This window comes from Protopterus annectens, chromosome 2.part2 (genome assembly GCF_019279795.1).
Source record: "Protopterus annectens isolate FY-2018-M chromosome 2.part2, PAN1.0, whole genome shotgun sequence".
Taxonomy (NCBI): Eukaryota; Metazoa; Chordata; order Ceratodontiformes; family Protopteridae; genus Protopterus; species Protopterus annectens.
The window spans coordinates 900,978,780-901,005,553 of record NC_056730.1 but is presented as its reverse complement, the minus strand read 5'-3'; the positions used below and the strand labels follow the sequence as shown (position 1 = coordinate 901,005,553).

The 26,774-nt window shown below is 37.9% G+C and overlaps 1 protein-coding gene across 3 annotated transcripts in view; it reads right to left on the bottom strand.

Annotated features, from left to right (window-relative positions):
* Nucleotides 1-19,308, bottom strand: part of LOC122795841 (spindle assembly abnormal protein 6 homolog) — a 1,219,651-nt gene extending 1,200,343 nt beyond the window's left edge. For all 3 annotated transcript variants that reach the window (XM_044064218.1, XM_044064220.1, XM_044064219.1), the window contains exon 1: nucleotides 18,987-19,308. In XM_044064218.1, coding sequence (XP_043920153.1) covers nucleotides 18,987-19,057 — 71 coding nt within the window. In that variant the 5' untranslated portion in view covers nucleotides 19,058-19,308. The remainder of the gene's footprint in view (nucleotides 1-18,986) is intronic.
* Nucleotides 19,309-26,774: the final 7,466 nt, after the last annotated feature.

Below are 26,774 nucleotides of genomic sequence, written 5' to 3'. Positions count from 1 at the left end.
GTGGGAATCGCGATAGCTTCCAGGGCAGCCAGCACACACATTCATTATTATGCCCTGGGCATCGCACACGACCTGACAGTTGATGGAGGGGAAGCCCTTGCAGTTGATGTAGTCCCTAGCCCGCTCACCGGGTGATGCTTTGATGCATATGTGCGTGCAGTCTATTGCACCAACTACCTCAGGGTATTCTGCTATTTGGTGGAAAAGACGCATATTGCTGGCCAATGCCTCACGGGACTTGGGGAAATATACGTGGTCACCAACATGTGCTGACATAGCATCCAGGAACTGGTTGAGTACCCTTGATGCTGATGCCTGTAAAATCCCCATCATATCACCAGTTAGTCTTTGGAAGGTACCTGTAGCTAGTATTCTTATGCCAACACATACCTTGGTATCCGCTGGGATGGATTCCCCTCTGTTGGTTCTGTGTGAGAGGCGTGGCCGGCACAGCTCAACAATTTGCTGTAGGAGGTCTCTGTCCACCCTATAGCGCTCCACTATCTCCAGCTCATGTAGCCCCTGGTAGGTTACCCTGGGTCTGTACACTCTTCTCCATCTCCTCACTGTGGGTTGCTCAGTAGCATTCACAACATCACCACCCTCAGCACCTTGCACATGTTGGTTTATGATAGCAAGAGCAGCCCCTAACATTTTGTCTGACTTAAGCTTTTAAAGCTTTCCCTGTTTGTATACTGCAGGGTTGCAGAGTTCTTGGGAAAAAATGGGGGAATGCTGTTTGCAGAGTTTAAAGTGCTGGGCTGGGCTAGTCTGCTGCCTGTGTAATTGGCCGATTCTGATACATTTCACCTGGTAGCTCTGCTAGTTCTCCTTGGTTAACTTCCTACTACTTCTTTTCCTTCCTTTTACCTTGGTTAACTTCCTACTACTTCTTTTCCTTCCTTTTACCTTTCTGTTTCCGCCCGGGGCAGCGCCGTGCAAACACGCACACATACGAGCACACACGCTGTCTGCATGTTTGCAAGAAATTTCTGATCTTTTAACAGTGTGCACCTTTGGTTTCAGGTTTTCAAATAGGACAACTGTAGGCACGCCTCTTGCAATCCTGAGCAACTCAGGGCAAACACAAACCACTGTGCTCCAATTAGCTTACAGCCTTTCTGACATACCCCCTCATGATGTCACCTATATTCTACTCTCCTACTCCTACAATCTTGGGACATGGCTCACATGCTAGGGAAAATTAGGATTCACTATCCTTATCCTCATTTGCATAGGACTGCCTACATCTCTCACACTGAGCTTCACCCCTTAGCAACCACTACTCAGTGGCCATGTTGTCTTCAGCCTGCCATTCACCTGCATGGCAGAATAAGCTTTTTAGTGAAAATGCCTATTCTTGTCTATTTTTAAATTATTTTCTTGTTTTTTAAAGCACCACATGTTTGCACGGTGCTGCTTTATGCTTAAACATCGGAGAAAAAAAAGTTAATTTTTATATTTTTAAACATTTATAAATGCCAATGGCCTTATATTTGGCCATTGGTGTGCTTCCTCAGCTGTATGCATCCTTTATTTGCAGCTGTCATAGCTCCATTTAGCTATTTGCAGAATGGTACTCCGTTACCAACAGAGTACATTTCTGCAGATAACACTAATCTTCCACGGACAGGTTAGCGTTTCCTGGATTGCAAATGTACCTCATTTGCATAGCTTTCAGCAGCAAATGAGGTAATTTGCATACCATGACGCTGTCCGTGCAAGAGTAGCTTTAGCAGCTCTCGTGCATGCCCCTGCCAGCTGTTCCTGGATCGCACGGCAGACATATTTGCCTGTTTGATATCTTACACTACTCCAACTCCGTGCAAGCTTTCGTAAATCCAGCCCATCATTTTGTCCAATGTGCATTAAAATACCCGATAAATCAGGCAAACCATCATATCCTGGCATTTGACGTTTCCTGATGTGCTTACTGCGATTTTGCTTACTTCCACTCATTACACCACATAACATCTTATATTCTTGCAGATGACTCCACTAGGACATATCCAGGAGTTTTGATCTCTTACCTACTATAAATTTCAGCTGACAACTCAGCATCTCTGGTGATGTCATTACTTCTTCCAAACAGTTTCTTCACTGCAGCCATATCAGAGACCCTCAAAATTATCTAGTTAAAATTTTCAATTATACAATGATAGCTCATTAGTATTCAAAAACAAGCACACTAAACTGGCCAGCCCAACCAGTGTGACAGCTGTAAATTAAGCATATACCAATATGGTTGCTGAAGTACCATTGAGTGGATGGATGTTTTTCTATTAGTATATGATAGCAGAGGCATATGTCTCAACTATCCAGATTTTTGCCTCATTTTTGGTCTGTTCCTCATAAAATTTGTGGTTTTTCAACAAATCATTGAGGAATGAAGTATGTAGTGAGAGTAGGGAACAGGTGGAGGAGACCCTGGAAAAGTGGAGATATGCTCTAGAGAGAAGAGGAATGAAGGTCAGCAGGACTAAGACAGAATATGTGTGTGTGAATGAGAGGGAGGACAGAGGAATGGTGAGGATGCAGGGAGTAGAGGTGGTGAAGGTGGATGAGTTTAAATACTTGGGATCAACAGTTCAGAGTAATGGTGAGTGTGGAAGAGAGTACAGGCAGGATGGAGTGGGTGGAGAGGAGTGTCAGGAGTGATTTGTGACAGACGAGCACAAGTAGGAGTGAAAGGGAAGGTCTACAAGATAAAGCCAGAGAGGCAAGATTATGTTGGTTTGGACATGTGCCGAGAAGGGATGCAGAGCATATTGGGGAAAAAGATGCCAAGGATGAAGCTACCAGGTAACAGGGAAAGAGGAAGGCCTAAGATAAGGTTTATGGATGTGGTGAGAGAGGACATGCAGGTGGTTGATGTGACATAGCAAGATGCAGAGGACAGGAAGAAATGGAAACCGTTGATCCGCTGTGGCGACCCCTAACGGGAGCAGCTGAAAGAAGAAGACTGAGGAATGAAGTCATTAAACAAATGATACACATTTCAGTTTCAGACTTCACATCCTTCAGACAATGTAGAATAACACAAATCTTATTATTCTCCAGCCTTCTAAGTTTATAAGAGCAACATTTACAATCAGTCCGCATTTTGGAGCCTTTGCCCCCACCCCCCCCCCCCATTTATGACTTTGTCCATATTTGTTGATCTAAGAGGTACATACGGAGGGCAGAGCAAATATATGGAAAACCAGGTAATTCTGCAAAACTAATGAAACATACTGGATTTTCCTTGTATTTCTGCCATGTCCGTCTCACAGCTCTTAACTCTCCAACAAACAAGAAAGCAACTGAGATCTTCAATTCTCCACTGCTCATTTTCCACAGCACTGATGGACTGTGTAAGCATGGGAACGCAAGTCCCATATAAATGAGCATGATATCAACAAATGCGGAAGAACATGGAAACACACTGCCATGATACACAGGCATTATTTAAGAAAAGTACGTAATTTCTTTCTTAAATAGTGTCATTGTATAATAGCAATAACCGATTCATAGGTTCTTATGAGGATTTATTCACAGTTGGCTTTGTTTAATCACTCAGGCTTCACCCTCAGGATCAGCCCACGCCAACTGATACCAACACCCACTCATCGGTTATTGCTTAATCTGTTTTTTCACTACAACCTCATCATTCTGGCAATTAACTCATTACAGCCAGGTGACGCCTACAACTGTTTCTGCAGTTACATCCTACTGACGCCTCTAGCTGTCAAATATTGCTTGTTCATATTTTCATCAATAATTCCAAAAGCATGCTACATACACAAAGTATTAACAGATTTCATCTTAAAGATTATATAGTGGTGAACCCAACTTTTTTGGCATTTTACCTCTAACTATTTCAGGGAAAGAAATTAACGGTTGTTCATATAATATTTATTTATTTAAATTGTCATAAATGTCATTTTTTTCTAAACATCTCAACAATCAAGTAGCACAGATAGAACTGCTTAGCTTCATATGAAAGCTCTCAGCTGGGTAACAAAATGCTGCTGCTGATAGTGTGTGTGTCGAGTGGTTGTTGAAATATCAAGTTATTTACAAAACATTACACACTTAATAGTTACTCCATTAAAATACCAAGAACCTAAAGAATACTACTACTATAAAAATACAGTCTGTGGTGAAGAGTTTGTAACTTGCACTTCTTTAGTAACCCCTGTAGTTCTAGAGATATGAACATTTGTTTGAAATGTGAGAACGCAATTTTATTTTATCAAAAAGCTTAAGACTCCACCCATTGGAAGCTGCAGTGCAAACTTCCAGAGATTCACTGGAGGAATGAATTTAATTGAAAATATAAGTAGATCATTTTATCAGCTGAGCTGCTGTTTCTGTAGTAGTCATATAGCCGTGTATATAACAAAACAGTCACCATATTCGTTTGCAACGTACATTTCCCATGCCCTACACACACCACACACACGATAATACCTACTCAAGGCTTGCAAAACTGGCCCTTTCACACAGTAATGAAACTCACCCTTTTCCTGTTATTCTGCATAAAGTTATCTTTCTTCTGCAGCCTGCCAAAAGTCTTTTCAGTGTGGACAATTTCTGCAGCCTGCCAAGTGTCTTTTTTCAGTGTGGACAATATATAAATGAACACCTCTAGATGTCCAATATATAAACTAACACCTCTAGATGTCACTAAGTAAGCTGCTAAAACCAACTGCATAATTGAGCTTGCAGCCAGGGCTACTGCTACTGGGAAAGAACATTTCATATTTTAATGTAGTTCAGGCTTGTTAATGCCATTTTACCATGATATGTATGGTTTTCTTACCCATGCGTAGCATACCCTCCTTTAAAAAAATTAAAGCACCTAAGCATACTGCTGCTGTTACTTTCAGTGAAGGATGACCCATACTGACAACCCAAGCTGCTAACCCAGGAAAAACATCCCATCAATAATACATCCAACTGTCTTGCTTCTAATACTGAACTCTGACAAAACAGTACTAAAGGCATTTACAGCTGCTGTTCCGTTACTTTTTCTCTCTAAATATATTGACAACACTTACCCAGTAGTTAGTTTGTGAAACTGATCTATTTCTGACACTCAAAAATACCTGGTTCGGGTCTGTCCTGCTCTGCTCAGGCTCACACCGCTCTACTACCCTACTTCCAGTTCCCACCCACCCCTCTGCAACTATATTTACAGCTGTACAAGACCCTCCTATTCCTAAATAGATCCCTCCCCTTCCTCCCTGCATACACACTAACTAGTCACTCTTTTCCCTCTATATTATTTATTAGACTTCAAGATTTACCTTTAAATCATCTCATCTTAATTAACTCTATACATCTAGCCTCCTCACTTTATCACCTACTTTTCATCTTCTAGAAATAATAATTTGCATTACTTCCACTAAACGTGTTGCTCGTATCTACATACTCCTCTCTACCTCTTCCTGTCATACTTCACAAGTTAAACACCCATCTCACCAGCTCTATAATCCCTTACTCTTGCCTATTCTACACAAATTAAAAATCAGCCAACCCTACCAAGACAAAATTGTACCCAACTTAATCACCCTACCTTCTTTTACACAAATACAAACCTGTCTACTTCACCAATAATCTATCAAATGTTAAAAGGAGAACCGCATCCACAGACATGTTTATTTCATCATGTCTTGATGTATCCTACATTTTAACACCACTTTTGGACTAGTATGCAATTCCAGAGTCTGTCCACATAGGGTCCAGCATCTTTATTTTATATAGTCTGCCTCTAGGTATCCCACATTGCTGTGCTTGACTTTACAATATTACATCTTACCCCCTAAACTCCTATCAATGCATTGACTTTACATGCATTTTTAATGTATACCTTGCCTTCTTTTAGTCAAATCAGGATTAATTACCATTTTTTGCTTTTCAATGACTACTTAAGACAAACACGGACAATCACACAAGCCAGTATTCTCAGTGTCTATTACCTTCTAAAGTGGCCAGATTTCATTCTTTTGTTATGCCCGAGTTTTAGTTCTTAAACTCATCCTTAAACTCATCTCCCCTCCTCCTAAACACTTCCCCTTCGTATTTATCAGAGTAGCAAATTTGAGTTGTTTGCTGCCCTGACTTGATAGCTCGCAGCAAGAGACAAAGTTTGTATGCCGAGAATACTCTGTGCAATTATCTCTGTAGTCACTGAAAAGCAAGAAATGGTAATTAAACCTGACTAAGAAAGCAGAGTGTATGCGAAAACACATGTAAAGTCAATGCACTGACAGCAGCTTAGGAGCTATGATGTAATATTTTTAAAGCCAAACACTGCATTGTGGGGTAGCTGGAAATAGACTAAAAAAGATCATGATGCTGAACTCCACGTGGACAGACTCTGGAATTACATATTTTTTTTAAATGTAGAGTCCAAAAGTTGTGTTAAAATGTAAGAAACATCAAAACTTGATCAAATAAACAGTCTGTGGGCGCGGTTCTCCTTTAAATACAAGCCCAGTACCAACTTCCCATTATCCCTGTTCCTTTATTTATATTGCCACATTATTTTCCTAAGTGGTGATGTACACCTTAATCCCAGGCCATCTCCAATATTCCCCCTTACCTCTCCTATATATCTGTATCCCCCAAGGACCCAAAAATATCCTCTATCAATATCCAAAGTATAGTTATCAAAGTAACAGAATTCTACTCTTGGATCTCATTACTCTCCTGACATTGTCCTCATCACTGAAACTTGCCTTAAGCCACACATCAAAGTCTCTGAAACTGTTCCCCCAAGCTATAATACTATACATGCTGATAGATTAAAAGTTGTTATTGCAGCCATCCTTTTTTTCAAATCACCTTGCTCTCTCTCCCTCATGCTTTTTCCAGCCTACAGTTCACTCTGCAGAGATACTAATTTCTAACTGGAAACTAAACAAGCATAAAAATCTTGGAGTAATTGCCCTGTACATCCCTCCAAGAAAATATATCCCCATCCTGGAAAACATCTGTAACTACATATAAAATTCCATATCTTAAGAAAATGCAATCCTTGGTGATGTCAACATGGACTGGCAGCACCTTTCAACAGACTATCCCTCAAATAATAACATCAACCTATATGGATTTAGGAATGTCGTAACCTTATCAACTTTAAACCTGATGTTTTCAAGCTCTCACAGAACTCTCCCACATTCGCTCACTGACCACTATCCTCTATTTCCAGATATTAATAAACCACAACTCCAAAGATGAGCTTCTTAAGGAATGTCTTAACCAACAGAAATAAAAAAAACCAACACAGTTAGCCCTTAAAAACATAAAACGAAACATTTTTACACAGAACACAGGAACCACAGGTGTTAGTACCCCTGTGGCTCAGTTGGAAACATTTAAAACTTTTCACTTGGTCAAAATGCACACTATGAACAAGCATATCAGAAGCATTTTTACAACTAAAATGAAATTTAAATACTTGTATTCCAAAGCAATTTATAAATTCATCTGTAAACAAAGATTCCTACTCCCCAAGTAGCCTATATCAATGAACATATTTTAAACGATCTGTGCTTCTTTTAAGAAAAAAAAAAAAAAAAAAAATCAGTCACTGCAAAGATTTTCAGTCCTATGTAATTCACCAAATGCAATAGCCAAAGGCACATGTGAAGGTTGACACCTCTTGCCATAGATTTAAGTAACAGATCTGTATTATCATTACTATTAGTAGTACAAATACGTTCACACGTGACATCTGAAAAGCTGATTTTATTTCACTGAATTTCATGTTGTGTTTCTATAGCAAATCTGTTACTTGAAAACCTAGTAGGAAAATCTAAAGAATCATGGGTGCCCCAGTGCAGAAAAAAAATCATTTGTATAATAAAAGTACAAAATTATATCGCTGACAAACAGCAAAATCAGTCTCCTATAAAGCCATAAGAGACAGACATAACGTGGTGAACCACACCAGCACCCGATAGCTCCTGCAACATGTCTAGACAACAAATTATTTTAACAAGAATGTATTAAAATCAATGACATATTAGCAATAAAAATCACACATCAGATATGGAACTGATTTTCACATACTTATATTAAAAGGCTTGAAAGAATTCAAAAATACTTAAAGATAAAAATGGGATGGCATGCACGAGCTCTGAACAGAGAATGGCGTTTTTAAATGTATTAGAAGTATAAAAGAGGGAATCATGCATAAATGTTTTAAGAAACAAGAACTAGAAGTAACCTTGGGTGTAATCAGTCTTTAGAAATGAGGCTATTACTATGAATGGATTATTAATTACTAAACTTAGAAAATACGAAAATTAGATTAAAGTATATTTTCACTATAAAGCGGGTAGGAAAATGAATTCTTTTCCTGGCAAGTTGCAAATTGCTTAAAACTCATTAAAAAAAAAAGACGGTTGGACTAATGGTTTGATGAAATTTAACAGCCTATTGTAACATTACAAGTAATAGGATAACTACCCAAAACTATGTTTATTACTAGTACACACGCTACACACACACACTTGTTAACACTCAGAACATATTGTGGACTCCTCATGTGTAAAAATCAAATCACCTACATAACTTCAAATATAGACTACAAACATGAACAAAACTTGATTAATTATCCCAAATTCTCTATGCAAATTTGGAACCCAGCTATGACGGGTCAACCAGGACGTTTTGCTCAACTTTTACACACTTTGAAGATGCAGTGGAATGCATAAATTTTACATATTCTGACAATATTATTTTCAGAATTGTTCATACAATAACTACTTTTATTTAACACTTTTTAAATCTTGGAATAAAAATGCTCTGATCCTGAAACACTGTCTTTTACTCAAATACTAGCAGCAAATTTCTCAATATTTTTGCTCATTTTAAATATCTAACCTTTTTTCCTGATAGTATGAAAAATTAAATGCAACATCCAGAACTTGTTCAAAACCTTTCACTCAGCTTTAGACCAAATAAATTCTAAACCATGTTTGTTTATAAATATTTATTACTCAATAGTATAATTCAAACATAACTTGAATGCTTCTTATAGTGGCGTTAGCATGCGGTGGAATAAATGTCATTTTAGTAGATACAACGAAAAGAAAAGGAACCGGAACCAACAACACAAAAATACTCAGAAAATACTCCAGTTCCAGTAGGCAATATGTGACAATAGTTGACAGATGATTCACAATAAAAATGTTCACGAATCCACCAGGTAGCAGTAATACTTTTAATAAACAGCAATAAAAAACGAGTTGAGCGCTTTCATCTAAAAATAATAGACTTCATCAGAACACTTGGCTACAATGAATGGTGGCTTATATACTCTTACACATGCCTGCAATAAAGTAATAAAATCAATTGGCTGCAAATATTTTAACTCTTAACGTGCTACCACTGGAAATTTGACTAAGGCATGCTTACTTTAAAGTTTATAAGATATTGTTGTAGATTTTAACATGAGTTAATTCTACATAACAATTTTTTAAAAATTCCTAATAGTATGATCATATAATATAAACAATCTACAGAACTATTGTGAAACTAATGCTACATTACTGTCAACTTGTAGTTATGAGGACCATGTCAATTGAAAAGGTTATCTGTGTGATGAGTACTAAATCTGTTATTTGCCAATTATTTTTACTGGATTGGGAGAAAGAATATATCTTAAATAGTGACTGGTACAAATATATAGATTTATACACCAGATTTTTGGACGATTTGTTTTTGATATGGAAAGGGAGTCTTGACAAATTATCAGAATTTATCACATACTTAAATAGCAGGTGTGAATACCTGCAATTTACCATCAATTCAAGCAAGACATCCATATCGTATCTCGACACGGAGATCCACATAAACAATAATAGATTTACGTCCAAAATATACAGGAAGAATACATTCAGTAACTCATATCTCCATTATCAGAGTTGTCATTCATATAAACAGAAAAAAAGTATAGTAAAAGGCCAATTTATAAGAGCAGCAAGAATGACCTCTGAAATATTAGACTTGCAAACTGAACTAAATTTGATAGGAAATATGTTCAGAGTGAGAGGGTACCCCGATAGTCTAATTACTGAATTAAAACAGTATGTCTTGAGTAATAGAAATACTAGATATCAGGCTATTTTAGGCTTAAATGAGGAGGTCTGTACAGTGCAGACAAATGGGAACCAGAACACAGAGAATGAATATAGAGGGGCATGTATACTCCAATTTGGGCATAATTCCAATGACATCAAGGCTATTATGGAAAAACACTGGAACATTTTCAGTGCAGACATGAATATTTTAAACATTATGGGGGAAAGACCAAGATTTGTGTATAGTAATGCAAGCAATTTAAAGATGGAATTCGGAAGGAAAAATGACAAAGTAGTAATACGAGATGGTATCAAGGGTACTACTAAGTGTGGAAATTGCAATCAGTGCACATACATTGATCTCAGACCCTCAATAACATTACAGGATACAAATTATACAAGTATAAACTTTAAGAAAGGAAATTGTAGAACATCAGGGTTAATATACCTGGCAACTTGTACCAAATGCAATTCTTATTACGTAGGCAAAACTGAGAGATGCCTCCGTAATAGGATCTATGACCACTATTATTGTATTAGAAAGGGAGATGAAAAAAATGCCTTGTGCAAACATTTGAAGGATAGTAATATTTGTGATAGACAATTTCTAAAATACCAAATAAAAATCTGTGTCAACACTAGAGGGGGTAATTTAAAGAAAAAAATAGGCGAAAGGGAGGTATGGTGGCAAGTCAAATTAAATGCCACTGTCTCTCCGGGATTAAACGATTACATATCTATAAAACCTATGTTGGATGACAGGAGAATATAGATGTACTTAAAAGTAAAAAAGTCCATCAATTTTAATATTTCATGTTGTTTATTCAACAAGCATGTATTTAATATATGTCATTTTAATATGTATCACTTATATGCCATCTTTTTTGCACAAAGCACTATGCACTTTATATTGTAATTTTTTATATTATATATTGTTAAGTTATACTATTGTATTTCATATCCCTCTGGGTGTATAATAACAGATTTAGTACTCATCACACAGATAACCTTTTCAATTGTCATGGTCCTCATAACTACAAGTTGACAGTAATGTAGCATTAGTTTCACAATAGTTCTGTAGATTGTTTATATTATATGATCATACTATTAGGAATTTTTAAAAAATTGTTATGTAGAATTAACTCATGTTAAAATCTACAACAATATCTTATAAACTTTAAAGTAAGCATGCATTAGTCAAATTTCCAGTGGTAGCACGTTAAGAGTTAAAATATTTGCAGCCAATTGATTTTAATTACTTTATTGCAGGCATGTGTAAGAGTATATAAGCCACCATTCATTGTAGCCAAGTGTTCTGATGAAGTCTATTATTTTTAGATGAAAGCGCTCAACTCGTTTTTTATTGCTATTTATTAAAAGTATTACTGCTACCTGGTGGATTCGTGAACATTTTTATTGTGAATCATCTGTCATTTTAGTAGAAACAGACTAAACATAGTTCTAATATTCATTTTAATTAAACTTTGACAAATAAGAAAATGAGTATAGATTTTACTTGTTGTTTCTTTCGGCTTATCCCGGTTAGGGGTCGCCACAGCGGAACTCCGGTCCGCTAATGTTTGGTAGTGGATTTTTATTTGCCGAGTTACCAGCCCTGACGCACAACCTTCAATGAGGGTACGCCCATTCACGCATGCCTCCACACAGAAGACGCTCTAGCTGAGAATCGAACGGGACAACGTCTTTCTGTGAGGTGACAACGCTAATCCGTCATATTTCTCATTATCTGACTGTGAAAAAATAATGCAATTTAGCTTTACAATTAAATTTCAATAGTCCAACTTCATCTGAAGTCTATGGTGCAATACTGACAACTTTGCTAATTCAACATAGGAAATGTGTCAAACTGCATTATTACTACTACTAACAGTAACTTTACTGCTCAACACATTCAAAAACTGTAACCTCATTTTCATTAAAGCAAATTTTGCTTTTAGCAAGTGTCCCTTCCTGTCCAAAATTTGTTGTTGACATTTGTGAACCCTATGGACATATTAAATAGCTCTGTAATCAATTTCATCTACCAGCATAAATGCATGCTCCCCAAAGAATTCACCCAACCAAGAAATGAACCGTGGTCCTGCATGTTCTAAGACAGTGACCCTAAAGTACCAGGTCACTATGCCTCTTGCAAGAAAAAAAGCATTGCTTCAGCATTTACTGTCAAGTGGAGGCTAACTGTTCCACATAAAAACAAAACCATGTAATACCATGGCTGTGATTAAACACAACAGATGAGCAGGTAAGAAGCTTCATAGACAGCCAGGTTTAACAGAAGCTACAACTGTAGCCATATCTAAAGCAGAAAAACTGTACAATGTACACTCCATTCTAAGCAAATCAAAATGCAGAAATGTTGGCTGATAACATATGATATCAGATAAAGTCACATTTTAAAAAAATCATAGAAAAGGATAGTGAAGGTCAGGAGAGACAACCAAAGGACAGAAATAATGAAATATGAAAGTAGTACATTTAATCTACTACCATGGACATAATAAGCTTAAGACAAGTCCTGCTAGCAAGAATGAGTGACAGAGATGTAACAAGATTATACATTTTACAGCTATGTGTAAAAATAGGATGTTACAGGACAGTTGAGACTGAGGAGGCTACAATGGGCATTCTTCCTAGTACAAAAAACATCTTAATGAAATGAGGCATGTAAAGCTTAGGTTGCACAAAAGTTTAAAATAGACACAGGGTACACATAACAGTGATATCATATGCCTCATACCAATATTTCTACAGCAACCTCATAGATACAGAAATGGATGTCCATAGTCTCAGTGGCAAACTCGCACGCAGAAGAAAATTCCTAGGCATGTAAGTGAAAAAGAGCAGAATTACAAGTCTCACATCTGGGTTATTTCTGGCCATATGTAAATAACCTACAGAGCCAATAAGTTGATTTAAGGTGGCTCCAACTGCCACAACTAATGAGATGAACACAGATGTGTTTGAAGACGTACAATTTCTGAATTGTGATCCTGTTTAAAATCAGATTAATACATGCGATTGCATTAGATAAACAAAATGCTAGTTCCCCTTTCTACAACTGAAATGAATGTAGCCCTTTGGTATCATAAAGAAGGTCACAGTAAGGCTTCTACTGACTGGCGCACTCCAATTCAAACATATATGTTAATCACTGGGATTCGGAAGGATAAAATGCGTAGATTGAAAGTGACTTAAAGAAGCAGTAAATCATCCAAACAAATGCCCATCCTTACTAAACCTTATGCAAAGAAATATTCATCTGACATAGCACTTTGCTACAAGGATAAACTCCTACCAGCAACATCTCATACCACTGCTGACAACTCCTTTTGCTCTAATTACACGTCACAAAGCTTTGGAACAAAATTTCCCCAACACTGCTGTTTACTGAAAGTTGGCAGAAAATGAAATAACCCTCCTGAAAGAATCTTGGATTTGCTTCTGCTCTCTGCAACAACTAGTTAATGGCCTACTATATAATCATATACACAAATACAAAAATACTAATGCAATTTTTACACAGTCACATCAGACAAATATAGCCCTCACTTTCCTGTGCTACTCTACAATTGCCCTTCCCATGCACTACTACTCAGTTGTCCACCAGTTTATATTACTCATTTTCCTTTATTCATACGTAGCAACAACTCATCTTTTATATTACATGTAACATATCAATATCTTGTAAATGCATTATTGCTACCATAAACACTTGCACGTCTGTAAAAAGCTATTTGTCAGTCATAGGTGGGTACTAGGCTATTGGCCCTAGGGCCTATATAAGCCTAGCCAAAAAATGTACCCTGGCTTTCGCCACCCAAGAAAATTATATTCCGCCACAGAAGTGATCCCCGGGATGAATTTCCCATTTCCCATCCAATCATCAAGATTTTTCTTGAAGAGTGCTAATGAGGAGCTCATACTACTCTTTGTAAACGTAACTACTTCATCAGTTCCAGAACTGTTTTCCTTCACTAACAATAACATGTCTTCTTTTAATTGTTATGTTCTTTTCATTCTCTTGTTTGAAATATTTTGAAAATGCTGTTACTGGAGTTTCTTCTCCTCAAACAGACGCACAAAAAGGAGTTTTTCTCCAGTTGGATGTTCCAGGTATACAAACGCAAAATAAAATATATTGTGGAAAACATTTGGCATTCTAGATTCATCCAGCAAGTTTTGACAAATACCACTTGCTGCTCTTTTGAGTTTACCTCAGCCAGCTCCTGAAATACTCAAGTAGAAGATTATCACTCTTGAAAGCCCATGAAGGCACTGATGTTGTAATGGCTGACATCAGTCTTTGAGCAGGACAAGGAAAGGCATGGCAAATGAATGCAGGTGGTACTTCAGACATGAAGCAGACAGGGTCAAGTTCAATAAGAAAAATACCACATTGTGAAAACAGAAATTCAGTATTTTGAACAAAATGAATTAAGACTAATGCAAGCAAAGTAAACACTATTAATGAACTACCATGCCCAGTGTAACTGAGCTTTGACAAATGCTCGGTATGGTGAACTATCTGGGGAGGTTCTTATTGCACTTTCATTAGTGCTTTACTTAACCACTAGCCTGTTGAAAATGGACTCAGAACAGACTTTGTTAGAACCACTGTAGATGGCCTTTAAACGGGAAGGGCACTAACATGGACCTACACTAGTATTAGCATATTACGATGCCAGCAAACTGACAATATTAAGCAAAAACTCAAGCTCCTATGGTCTAGAAGCTGCTCTGCTGCAAAGGGAAAGAAGATGAACTTAAGTGTTGCATTTAGTTCAGTCACACTATTACAGATCAAAAAGGTATTCACAAATTGAGAAAAAATGTCTCTCAGAAACACAAGCAAGTGAACATTTCTCTCATTACTTGCAAGACACAGTTTAAGTACAGAAAGTAAGCTGCATGCTCCACTGACCAAAAATGCTTAGGACGTAGATGTCAAAAACTGATAAGACTAGGGCACTTGAATATGAAAGTGGTGAATATCTATAGGAAGCAGCTAGAGGCATCGGATATACTATCCAGAAAACCAATGGCAAAAATCAGACATGAATGAAGAGGTCAATGTGTGCATTAAGGCTGAAATGTCTAACAAACCTATGTCTACAAATTATCAGAGTTTCATAAAAAAAAAAAAAAAAACAAACAAAGAGAGAGATTCAGATCTCTAGGCTGTTAGTAGTTTAATTAGAAATAGATGAGAAAGGCACAGTTACTCTACCTTTAAATGGATACTATTCCAGAACACTACTCCAGGAGTGTACATATGTCTGATCTGAATGGTATTTTGAAAGGACAGTAATCACAGCTAGCAAACATTTTATGCTAGATCCATGTGGATCAACATGAACTAATAAAATGGTGAGAAAGAGGTAGCATGTTAGTGCGTTGACCAAGCAACTGCGATGACATCCCCACAAGTGGTTCAGCCAGAGCTCAGGATGGTTATATTACTTACAGTTGTGTGGGATGCAGCCCCCCAAAATACCCTTAGCAGACTTGGCAGAATCTTTTGAGAACTAGGGAGGGTACACAAATGAGTTTGGCATGGTCACTACAAATAAAGGCTAAGACTGTATGGGGATGGGAAATAGTTTCTTCATTAAAACCTTAAAAATATGCCTTTACTCGTTCATTGTCAATGCATTTCTTAATAGGAAATTTGTGTATGAAGGCATTTATATATAAAATTATAATAAAACTGTAACAAGTGAAAATAATAAATTCTGAAAGAACCCCTGCAAACTGAGACTGCAATCTACAGCTTGCTTGGTTGCGAGTCAAGGAATCACAGTACCAGCGGGATTGCCAGAGGAAAAAAATGGCATGCTACTAAGGGAGAAGGGGGACGGAAAGATAAGAAAAGAGAAGGAAGGGGAACTAAGAAAAGATAACTGGGAAGACATGGCTTGGAATAAAAGGAGACAGGTGCTTAGGATAAAAAAAAGGAGACAGGTGCTTAGGATAAAAAAAAGGAAACAGGGTGCTTAGGATAATAAAAAAAAGGAGACAGGTGCTTAGGATAAAAAAAAGGAGACAGGTGCTTAGGATAAAAAAAAGGAGACAGGTGCTTAGGATAAAAAAAAGGAGACAGGTGCTTAGGATAAAAAAAAAGAGACAGGTGCTTAGGATAAAAAAAAAGGAGACAGGTGCTTAGGATAAAAAAAAAGGAGACAGGTGCTTAGGATAAAAAAAAAGGAGACAGGTGCTTAGGATAAAAAAAAAAAGGAGACAGGTGCTTAGGATAAAAAAAAAGGAGACAGGTGCTTAGGATAAAAAAAAAAGGAGACAGGTGCTTAGGATAAAAAAAAAAGGAGACAGGAAGGAGACAGGTGCTTAGGATAAAAAAAAAAAAGGAGACAGGTGCTTAGGATAAAAAAAAGGAGACAGGTGCTTAGGATAAAAAAAAGGAGACAGGTGCTTAGGATAAAAAAAAGGAGACAGGTGCTTAGGATAAAAAAAGGAGACAGGTGCTTAGGATAAAAAAAAAGGAGACAGGTGCTTAGGATAAAAAAAAGGAGACAGGTGCTTAGGATAAAAAAAAGGAGACAGGTGCTTAGGATAAAAAAGGAGACAGGTGCTTAGGATAAAAAAGGAGACAGGTGCTTAGGATAAAAAGGAGACAGGTGCTTAGGATAAAAAAAGGAGACAGGTGCTTAGGATAAAAATAAAAAAGGAGACAGGTGCTTAGGATAAAAATAAAAAAGGAGACAGGTGCTTAGGATAAAAAAAAAAAGGAGACAGGTGCTTAGGATAAAAAAAAAAGGAGACAGGTGCTTAGGATAAAAAACCTTCAAAACAGAACATTAGGAGCAGAACACATTAGGACACCCTCTCCCACACTTTTTTTGTAAATGCAAAAACTGGCATAATAACCGATCCATATGCATGATCACATTACTGGTCAAGAAGAAATTTCCTGTTTTTCATACTGGGTTTTTCACATATTTGCTTTTCCCAGCAACTAGTAGGTAACACAGAATAGATGTCACAGCCATGAAAGCAGAAGGACATCGACAGTCTGATCATCTTTAATTAGGCCATCCCATGGTGAGATGGACTGGCTTGGGGCACAGCCTGGGGCTTCGTGTTGTGGCTTCCCTTCAGTCATTTGTATTTGCTGTAGAATGCCAGAGGACTGTTGGTGGTTAATTTCATTTCTCTATCCACTGGAGCTGGTTGAGGATTTTTCAGGGACTGCATGTGGTGTTTTATGGCCTGAACAGTTTTCTTTTTACCCTTTGCACATATCGGAACATCAACAGACTAGAACTGATTCAATCTGTCACTGGCATTGACTTCTGAGAACTGGCCCTGAATGAACCATGATTTGACCCGACTGCCATAATAAATGAATGACTGCATCCATTTCTTCCAAACGAGCATCTGGAGTGGTTACTGGTTAATATATTGGCATGCTTATTTTCATTATGTCTTTCCTCATAATTCCCAGTTTGTACTCAATACTGTTTTCAATTATGCATATATTTGTCCCAAAGTCTAAATATCAATTTCAGTACAAAATTTTTGTCAAGCAACAAAAGGCGATAAAATGTAGAGAAGCAACACAAAAAAAAGGTAACAGTAATCTATGTCGCTTCCCCCTTACTTAGGGTTACCACCTGTCCCACTTTGCGAGGGACAGTCCCTCTTTGAGCAGTTGTGTCCTGGCAAAAAATTGTAAAAATGGCAAATGTCCTGAGATTTTAGGACAAAATTATTTCCTATATTTTATGTAATAGTTGCGTAAAACAGTTATTCTGTATCTAAAATACCTAAATGTTATAAGAAACAGAATGAGCAACTAAAATGCTACAAGAATAAGCTTTTATTTAGGCAAACTAAGTTCTAACTTTTGTACTGACCATGGGTATGTGTCGGCCTGTAAAATCTGATGTTTGTACCAAAAATGTCCCACTTTGCCCATTTGAAAAGGTGGCAACCCTACCCTTATTATGACATGAGTAGGTCCAATTAGGCAGGCACAGAACTACTAACAGAAAGTCTCCAAACCTCTTTCACTCAAACACGGGAACAGATTCAAAATGATGACTGACACAAGCCCCAAATAAAAACACACTTCGTGGTAAGAAAAGTTAGAATAAAACTGTTTATATTAAAATAATTTTAAAAAGAATAAACGTGTCTAACCTTAATTTTAATGTTCACAAAATTAACTTAATTTACTGATGACAGAGAAATATTCCGAGACAAAACAGGGACAGCAAAGAGCTAGGATTAAATTCACATACCGTAAAGAAGTACTGAACATGGCTAGTCAGTTTTGGATCAGTTTCTTTATACTGTCAATAAAATAACTGATGACAGCCACCTGTAATTAGTTGCTAGGTTACTGTTAACTTCCTTATACAATGTTAAGCTTGCTCTAAATACTTAGGTGCAACACTGCTACTCCCCAACTTATAGCAACTTTATTCAGTCCTTTCAAGTAGAAAAAGACGCCAAACTACAACTAAAACAACACTTTTAAAATGGTAAAAGTAATACTAAGTAAGCAGTAACAGTCTTCTGATTACAGGCGGACAGTGGACCGAGTTGAAAACCGGCGGTATCTTCAAAAAGTCCACGCTTCCTACATTAAGTAAAGTGCCCAAACCCCGCGTGTGTACTTACATAAGCATTTATTCTCCCACTTCATCCATAACAGCTCAGCTGGAAACCTAAAACGCACTAACATTAAATCCAACCTGCAAAGCCTGGTTAGTCGACTGCCAGGTTAAGTGAAAACGACAATGTACACAAATGTATTAAAATATTCCACATCTGATTTAGGACAGTCGTTCTTTCATTGTTGGCTCTAATACCACGAAGTTCGAGACGGTTTCCTTTAAAAGCACAATGCATCATAACTTGAAGACTCACCTGTCTTCACAGTCTTTACACTTCACCACGATGGAAACCACTTTACAAAACAGTTCCTCCGCCATCGCCATCCAGCAAATTGCATTATAATACTAGTTTCCAAATCTGGCTAATTTCCGGTGGAGAATTTACCTTGGTTTAACTCAACATCCCTTTCTGCCAACTATTAGTCCTTGGATCATTACCCCAAAATTAAGAAAGCCCTGTCCATATCAACTTAAGTTCGTGAATACATCCTCTAGGCTGTCGGGACCCCACTGTCGTCTCTACTGACGTCATTGGGGCGGGGAAACGGAGAAGTTGAAGAGGACTTAGCTGTCGGTTGTCTAGCGGGAAAGAGAAGCGGTAGTAATGTGTTCTTGTGAAATTTATCCTTTGGTAAATAAGAACTTTAAGAGTATTTTGCGATTGATGATGTATGTATGTGTATTTTAAATAACTAAAAAAGTTATATTTTAAGAGTGACGAGGTATGCATATCTGTATTTTTAATAACGATAGTTTTATTTTAGTATTGATAAAGTATAGTTTTTAATACATGCTGTATAGATACAGTTTAACAGTTAGTTTCATTTTTATTTCAAACTTAAAAATGGTTGATTTAAATATGAAACTCGTTTGTTACATGTGCAAAGTCAACTCAATGTAACTTAGTGTGAAATGTATTTTTTATTTCTTTTCGTAATTTTGTATTGAGTGAGGACTGTTGACTGGTTTGAAGGCAATGCCAGCTATTTAAATTGGTCATGAAACCATTTGTGGGAAAAGTTATCCCTTGTCCTTTTCTATAAAAGTCACTAGTTTTAAGAGAGATTAAGGGGGACAGAGCTAAAATTTGAGTCCAAGTCAGGGACGTTTGAGAAGTATGTGTAACACTTGTTTCAATTTAAACTGCACCCATACATGGGCTGTTAATAAAAATGATTAACCACAAGGACTCCTCTCCTGTGGTTCCTGTTCGTTCTGGCGTGCGAAACGTTCAATCCATCCTTCCACAAACCCTTTTCCCGTGTTTGCACATAGGGTAAGGGTGTCACTTCAAGACTGACGATCATCTAGAAACAAAGGTTATATATGTTGTGTTGGGGAAAAATACTCATTTTATGTGAAGCCAAATTATCAGTAATTTAATATCTATGACTGAATGCACAAAAGTGTGTATGTATTTCACCTTCTGTTTTTTGATTCTTGTACTTAACTAAAAGGTTGTAGAAAAGTATTTATAATCACTAAGTATGAGTGTAAATTATGTAAAGTATGTTAATGAGCTGTTTCCCTGGACCTATGGTGTAAGGTTCGATTCCATCAACTTCCATTGCCTAACTATGTGACTTTGAGGAAGTTACGTAACCAGACACCACTCCCAGGCTGAGCCTGAAAATGGTCCATGGAGAGCAGTACTGTACCCTGGAAAGCAGATACAAATAAATAAACTATGTAAAGCTGTCAAAAGATCATATTTTTATCTGTTGTGCAGGGGATGTCTGTTAGTTTATTGATTCAAATTATGTCACTGTTTTCTCTTTATTTGCTGTATGTTATTGAATGCACAAAAAGCGTACATGTATTTTTTCTTTGGGTTGGATTCTCGCAAGTATTTTTTGGGGAGCTATTGGTCATCATGAGTAATGAATGTAAAACTTTCAAAAATTCATGTTTATCTTATTTGCTTGTTTGTGGGAAGTGAAGTACCTGTAAAAAAACACTAACAAAAAAAAAATAGTATCTTACCAGAGAGTTCTTCACAATCCAAATCTGTCAGTGCCATAGAAAGTACCTCTTACTTATTTTAATTTTTCCCTAACCACAAATGCCCTGGGGAGGGGGGTAAGCTGTTTCTTGACAATAACGCAGCGTCAGGGTGCAGTTGATGAGATTATGATGCTGTATTCTGTGTTGTTTGATCCCAGTCCTATTCTCTTAGAATGGAAGTAGTGAGAAATACCATAAAGTTTGAGAATCCTCAGTAAAATGTCGGTGACAGTTTTGCAGTAACTCTTACGTATATTTTCTATAAATATGTTGACATCATCTCTGAAATTCTTCTGAAAAGGGTTACATAAATGCGATAATTTAACTTTTTTAAGAAGTAATATTTTGTGAATTTCTAGTCTTGGCTTTCTTTCCTGAGTAAGCCAGAGCATTGTATTTCTCGCATTGCAAAATTCAGTTAATTACTGAAGTTATTCTCAATGTATATCAGGATTATTCACCATAAGGCTGTAAACGGTTAAACACATTTATGGCCCTGGTGAAGGAAAAGAACGCAGCTTTATACAGCAGCACAGAGTCGAAGGGTTCCTCCCCATAGCTCGCCATCATTTGCCAATACCTCTTGACCTTGTTCACCATGTTTGCTGGGCTCCCATCGCTTCCCTAAGCTCAGTTCAACCAATGTATGGGGATGATTAGGAGAGCGAGGAAGCTGATGCAACATTGTGAAATTAGAGCTTAAATAGGTTCATGACATCAGTGGGTGTGAAAAAAAAAGGTGCCACAGGACTGGGAGCCAGAGTTTATTTCTAGACGTCACAAACCTGTGGCACCATTTTTAAACCTACTCTAACAGCGTTCAACATCCCCCTGGTGCCGGTCCTGCGGTCAGGCTGCTCTAACTCGCCGCTCATAATCCACCTCGGATGCTCCCACCCTGCTAATATATTCAAAAGGACTACCTCCTGCCTAAACCCAGAAGACCCCCCCCAGAATTTGCATGCTAGCCTGGGTCACCTAATAAGCAATCTGCTGTGGGGACTCCCAAATACAAACATTTTGTGAATTAATCCACCTCGGATGCTCCCACCCTGCCAATATATTCAAAAGGACTACTTCCTGCCTAAACCCAGAAGACTCCCAGAATTTGCCTGCTAGCCTAGGTCACCTAATAAGCAATCTGCTGTGGGGACTCCCAAATATAAACGTTTTGTGAATTAATCCACCTCAGGTACTCCCTCCCTGCCAATATATTCAAAAGGACTACCTCCTGCCTAAACCCAGAAGACTCCCAGAATTTGCCTGCTAGCCTGGGTCACCTAATAAGCAATCTACTGTGGGGACTCCCAAATACAAACTTTTTGTGAATGTATGTAGCCAAAAGAAATTACCTATAAACTAGCTAATTAAGCTACTTTTTAATATCTGTTATTGTGCTCGTCTGCCCTCCCTAGTGTGCGTTGTTTCAGCAGCCTACAGCAGACCTCTTACTGCTCTCCCCCCCTCCAGTCTTTAAACCCCGTAAATCAATTACTACTAAGACATATTTAACTCTTCTGCCTGCTCTCCTTCTTATACCACAAGGTGGCAGCACCTACAAGCAAATTAGCTAGTACTATAATATATCTCCTGAGGCTTTAGTACCAAAAGCTATTTTTCTCGTCTATTTCATACTCCCTACCTCCTTAAGCTCTTATATATCCATTCCCTTCCTTGCTAAAATCACCAACTTCTTTTTTCACTTTGTTAATCTAGTTTTTTTCTTCCCTTACAGTAGTCATTTAATTACCCACTTACCTTGGGTATCGTGTTACCATTGCTGATACTTTTTCTGCTGCACTCTCCTCATTTGCTCAAGCCCGCTCCATTCGCACTACAGGCTCCCACTGCTCCCCTTCCCTACCCCCAATTCCCACCCACCCCACATCAACTACATTTATACTTATCCAGCCCCTCCCCCAATCATCCAATCCACATCCCTCCCACCCCTTACAGATCCAACAACCACTCCTATCCCTTCCAACCCTGATACATCTGTTCAACTCACTCCTACAAAATCCATACAATTAACAATACTCTTTAACTGAGGACTTTCTTTCTGCAAATGACCCTTCTACTCTTTTTAGCATGTACCTACCATATCACTTCATACAACTACCCTGCACAAAACAACTTCCCACTTACCCATAAATCCAGTACCATTATATCACCCATCCCAGCCAATTACTCCCTAACCCCACCTTATTCAACACTACTACCATATGCTATACCCATCTTAAACCCATCACCACCTACCCCAAATCAACAGCAACCCATAAATACCTAACAATACTACAAAAACTAGTTAAATTATTGCAAAACAACCAACAATAACTCCTAAATGCTGGAGATATCCACCCATACCCAGGACCTAATGATATAAATCCTCTGAATAAAGTACAACAGCTTCCCAATCTAACCCAAATTAATATCAGGCCATTAAATAGTCTTTTCCTCCTAAATCTAAATATTAGGAGCATAAACAATAAAATACATGAGCTTCTTATGCTAATCTCACAATATTGCCCAGATATAGTCAGTTTAACAGAAACATGGCTTAAACCATCTACCAAAGATACAGAGATCCTTCCACCTGGGTATAGTATCCTTAGGTAAGATCGACTAAAGAAAAAGGGTGATGGCATTGCCCTGCTTTACAAAATTACTCTGACCATAACTAAATATGAGATATCCATGCCCCCTTTGGAAAGGCAGAAATACTCTTAACTAGGCTCAAAATATGTAACAAAAGAAACATCAACCTAGTAAGAGGTTATATCCCCCCAGGCAATAATATCCCCACCATGAAAACGTTACTTCAATGGCCATCACAATCCATGCCTCAAGAGACCATTGTATTAGGAGACTTTAATATAGACTGGCTCACATGCTTCTCCCAAGCACCCACTAACCATATCAACCTGCTAACCTTCTCTCAAGTAATCACAGTCCACTAGAATAGCCAAAAATAGTAAAAAAGAAACACTATTAGACTGGATCTTACTAAATAAAATACCTTGTTCCTACTTAGCAGGCACCCTTCCTGACTCACTAAGTGACCATCAAACTACCTTCTTACGTAAATATAATTCCCAGCACCCCCAAACCCCAATACTTCAAACAATCAGGAACAAAAAGCATTTTAACCCAACTAACTTCACACAAGAGCTAAAGCAATACAACTGGTCTGAACTGTATTACCTACCCCTAAATGAAGCCACCAAACACTTCAACTCCACCTTCTTAGAAATACTGAATAGGCATGCCCCTGTAAGAACTACAAGAGTTAAAGCTAACAGAGTTCCATGGTTAAATAGGGAAACTAGACAAAAAATAACAGAAAGGAATATAGCCTGGACAACCTTGAGGTCCAACAAAAACCCTAGAACACAACAAGCATACCAACAGATTTGAAATCTCACCAAGAAACTAGTCATGCAAGATAAAATAAATTACTTTATTACCCATCAAAAACAGCACACAAATAATCCTAAGAAATTCTGGACAGGTTTAAACAAGTTACTACACCCTGATAAAACCATTACCCCACCCCACAGGTCTAACAAAAGAAAACATAGCTGAATCATTCAATATATTCTTTACTGAAACCATACTGGCCCTAGCACAAAAGCAGCTCACTGCCAATACAAGTTACCACCCTACATCCAACAACAGTCCCACTTTTAAGTTACAACCCACCCCAACCTCCTACATAAGAAAACTACTCTCCCAATTAAAACCAACAGCACTAGGAGCAGATTCCCTCCCCAATGATTTCTTAAAACTGGCAGCAGCTGAAATAGTTATACCAGTCTCTATACTAATAAACAGATCAATCTCTGAAGACCTATCGCAATCCTATCCCCACTAGCTAAAATATTAGAAAAATGTATCCACCATCAGTTAATGTCCCACCTTATTAATCAAGAACTCATATCTCGAACACAACACGGTTTTCGCCCAGGTCATAGCACAACTACAGCCCTGATAGCATTTACAGATACCATAAACCACAACAGGAACAACAGTAAACTTTCATCAGCCCTTTTCTTAAACCTATCAAAAGCATTTGATATGGTTAACCATGATAAACTCATCTCCCACCTTGTAAACCTAGGCTTAGACAACCAATCAGTCTCCTGGTTCAAAAACTACCTCAGCAATAGGCAACAAGCAGTACTATGGCACAATAACTTGTCTTCACTCTTACCTGTCACACTTGGGGTACCTCGGGGATCTATACCTGGCCCCTTGCTGTTCTCAGTTTTTACAAATAATCTGCACTCTGCTGCAAATAGTTCTAGCCTTATCCAATATGCAGACGATTCAACTATAATATGCAGTGCCCCTACCCTGGCAGATCTACACAATAAAACCCAGGGTAACTTCCACTCAATCAAAAACTGGCTTATTGAGAATGGCCTCATACTTAACCCCCCCAAAAAACAAGCTTCTGCTACTTCATCCCTCACAAACTACCAGTCCTATCTCCTCCTTCACCATTCACTCTAAAACTGGTACCCCTGTTTCACCTGAATCCCACACAAAACTGCTAGGAGTTACCATTGATAACAAGTTAAAATTTGATATACACATTAACCTGGCTATTATAAATACAAACAAAAAGCTAGGTAGTCTCTACAAACACAAATCCTTCCTGACCCATAACACTAGATCCACAATGGCTCGTACCCACCTTCTCTCAACACTACTGTATGCATCTCCAATCTATCCAAAACAGAAACCAACAAAATGACCACCTGCTACAATCAGATAGCCAAATTTGCTAATAACAGCTCTTTCAGAACCCAAGACTGTCAGAACCTAAAGGAATTGGGCTGGCTTGAACTGCCAGATTTACTAATCTATAATCAACTGATCATCACTCACAAGCTCCTCTCCCAACCACATATAACACCTTCATTAAGTAACATAATCCAACAGTACTCCTGTCCTAGGCAACTCCGCTCCACTGACAAGTTACTGTTAACAGTTACTATAACCAACAACCATGCTGGTGACTCACTCTACTCTTCTTCTATGTCCAAAATCTGGAACTCCCTGCCTGAATCTATAACCCTGGACTCTTCCCTACCTAAATTTAAAAGGTCTATCAAAAGTCATCTAAACAACAAATGGCTATGTCCCTGCTCCACACCAGACTAACTCCAGTCCCACTCCTATACTAATGCAACTCTTGCCTTAATACATAGTCTCTTGATTCACCTGCATAAACTTGTACTCCACAACAAAAGAATAAGAGTATATTTGTGTTAGTTTGCATGCTGTATTGTTGTTTATAAATCTGTTGATAAACTGTACCTGTCTATAGCATGACACTTTGTGTTCTCAACTAGATACTATTAGTGGACCTAGTTGAAATATGTTTTTAAGCATTGTCTGTATGTCTTGTAAATTGTCTCTTTGGAGCTTTGCTCCCCAGGCCTCCACTGAAAATGGACATGTATCCAGATGGACTATCCCGGTTAACAAATGTAAAATAAAATAAATAAATAAAATAAATAACCTTGCTGTGTTTGTTCTCCTTGGCCATATAGTTTGAGATGTGATATGTATTGTGATGTAATTGTAAGGGAGAAAAAAATCCTTCTGAAAGTTTCATGTGATTTCATTCAGCCCCAACATAGTGTGCACTGCAGAAGCTGACAGACATGCTACAGAGTATGACAAACTCTTAAGTCTTAACATTTCAATATGTGAAACTGTAAGGTCCTTCTTCACAAATGTATATCTACTCTGTTGAAAGGACATGGTGCATTTGGAGCATAGTCCTTTAATTGAGTGAAATTCTGGCCATTTTTCATTTAGTTTGTTTAGATAGGTGTGCAAAAATAAATAATTGTGTGAGAGACTGTGTGCATGCATGTGTCTGTGTGTACATGTGTGTCCTGTGATTGCTAGATAACCCATTGAAGGTCACCTCTAGTACCTGCATCACAGCAAAACTATGGTCCTCTATTCTCCTCCACAGGAGGTTTCTGTTCTCCTTCAGCTTGCCTTAGGACACCTGCATTAC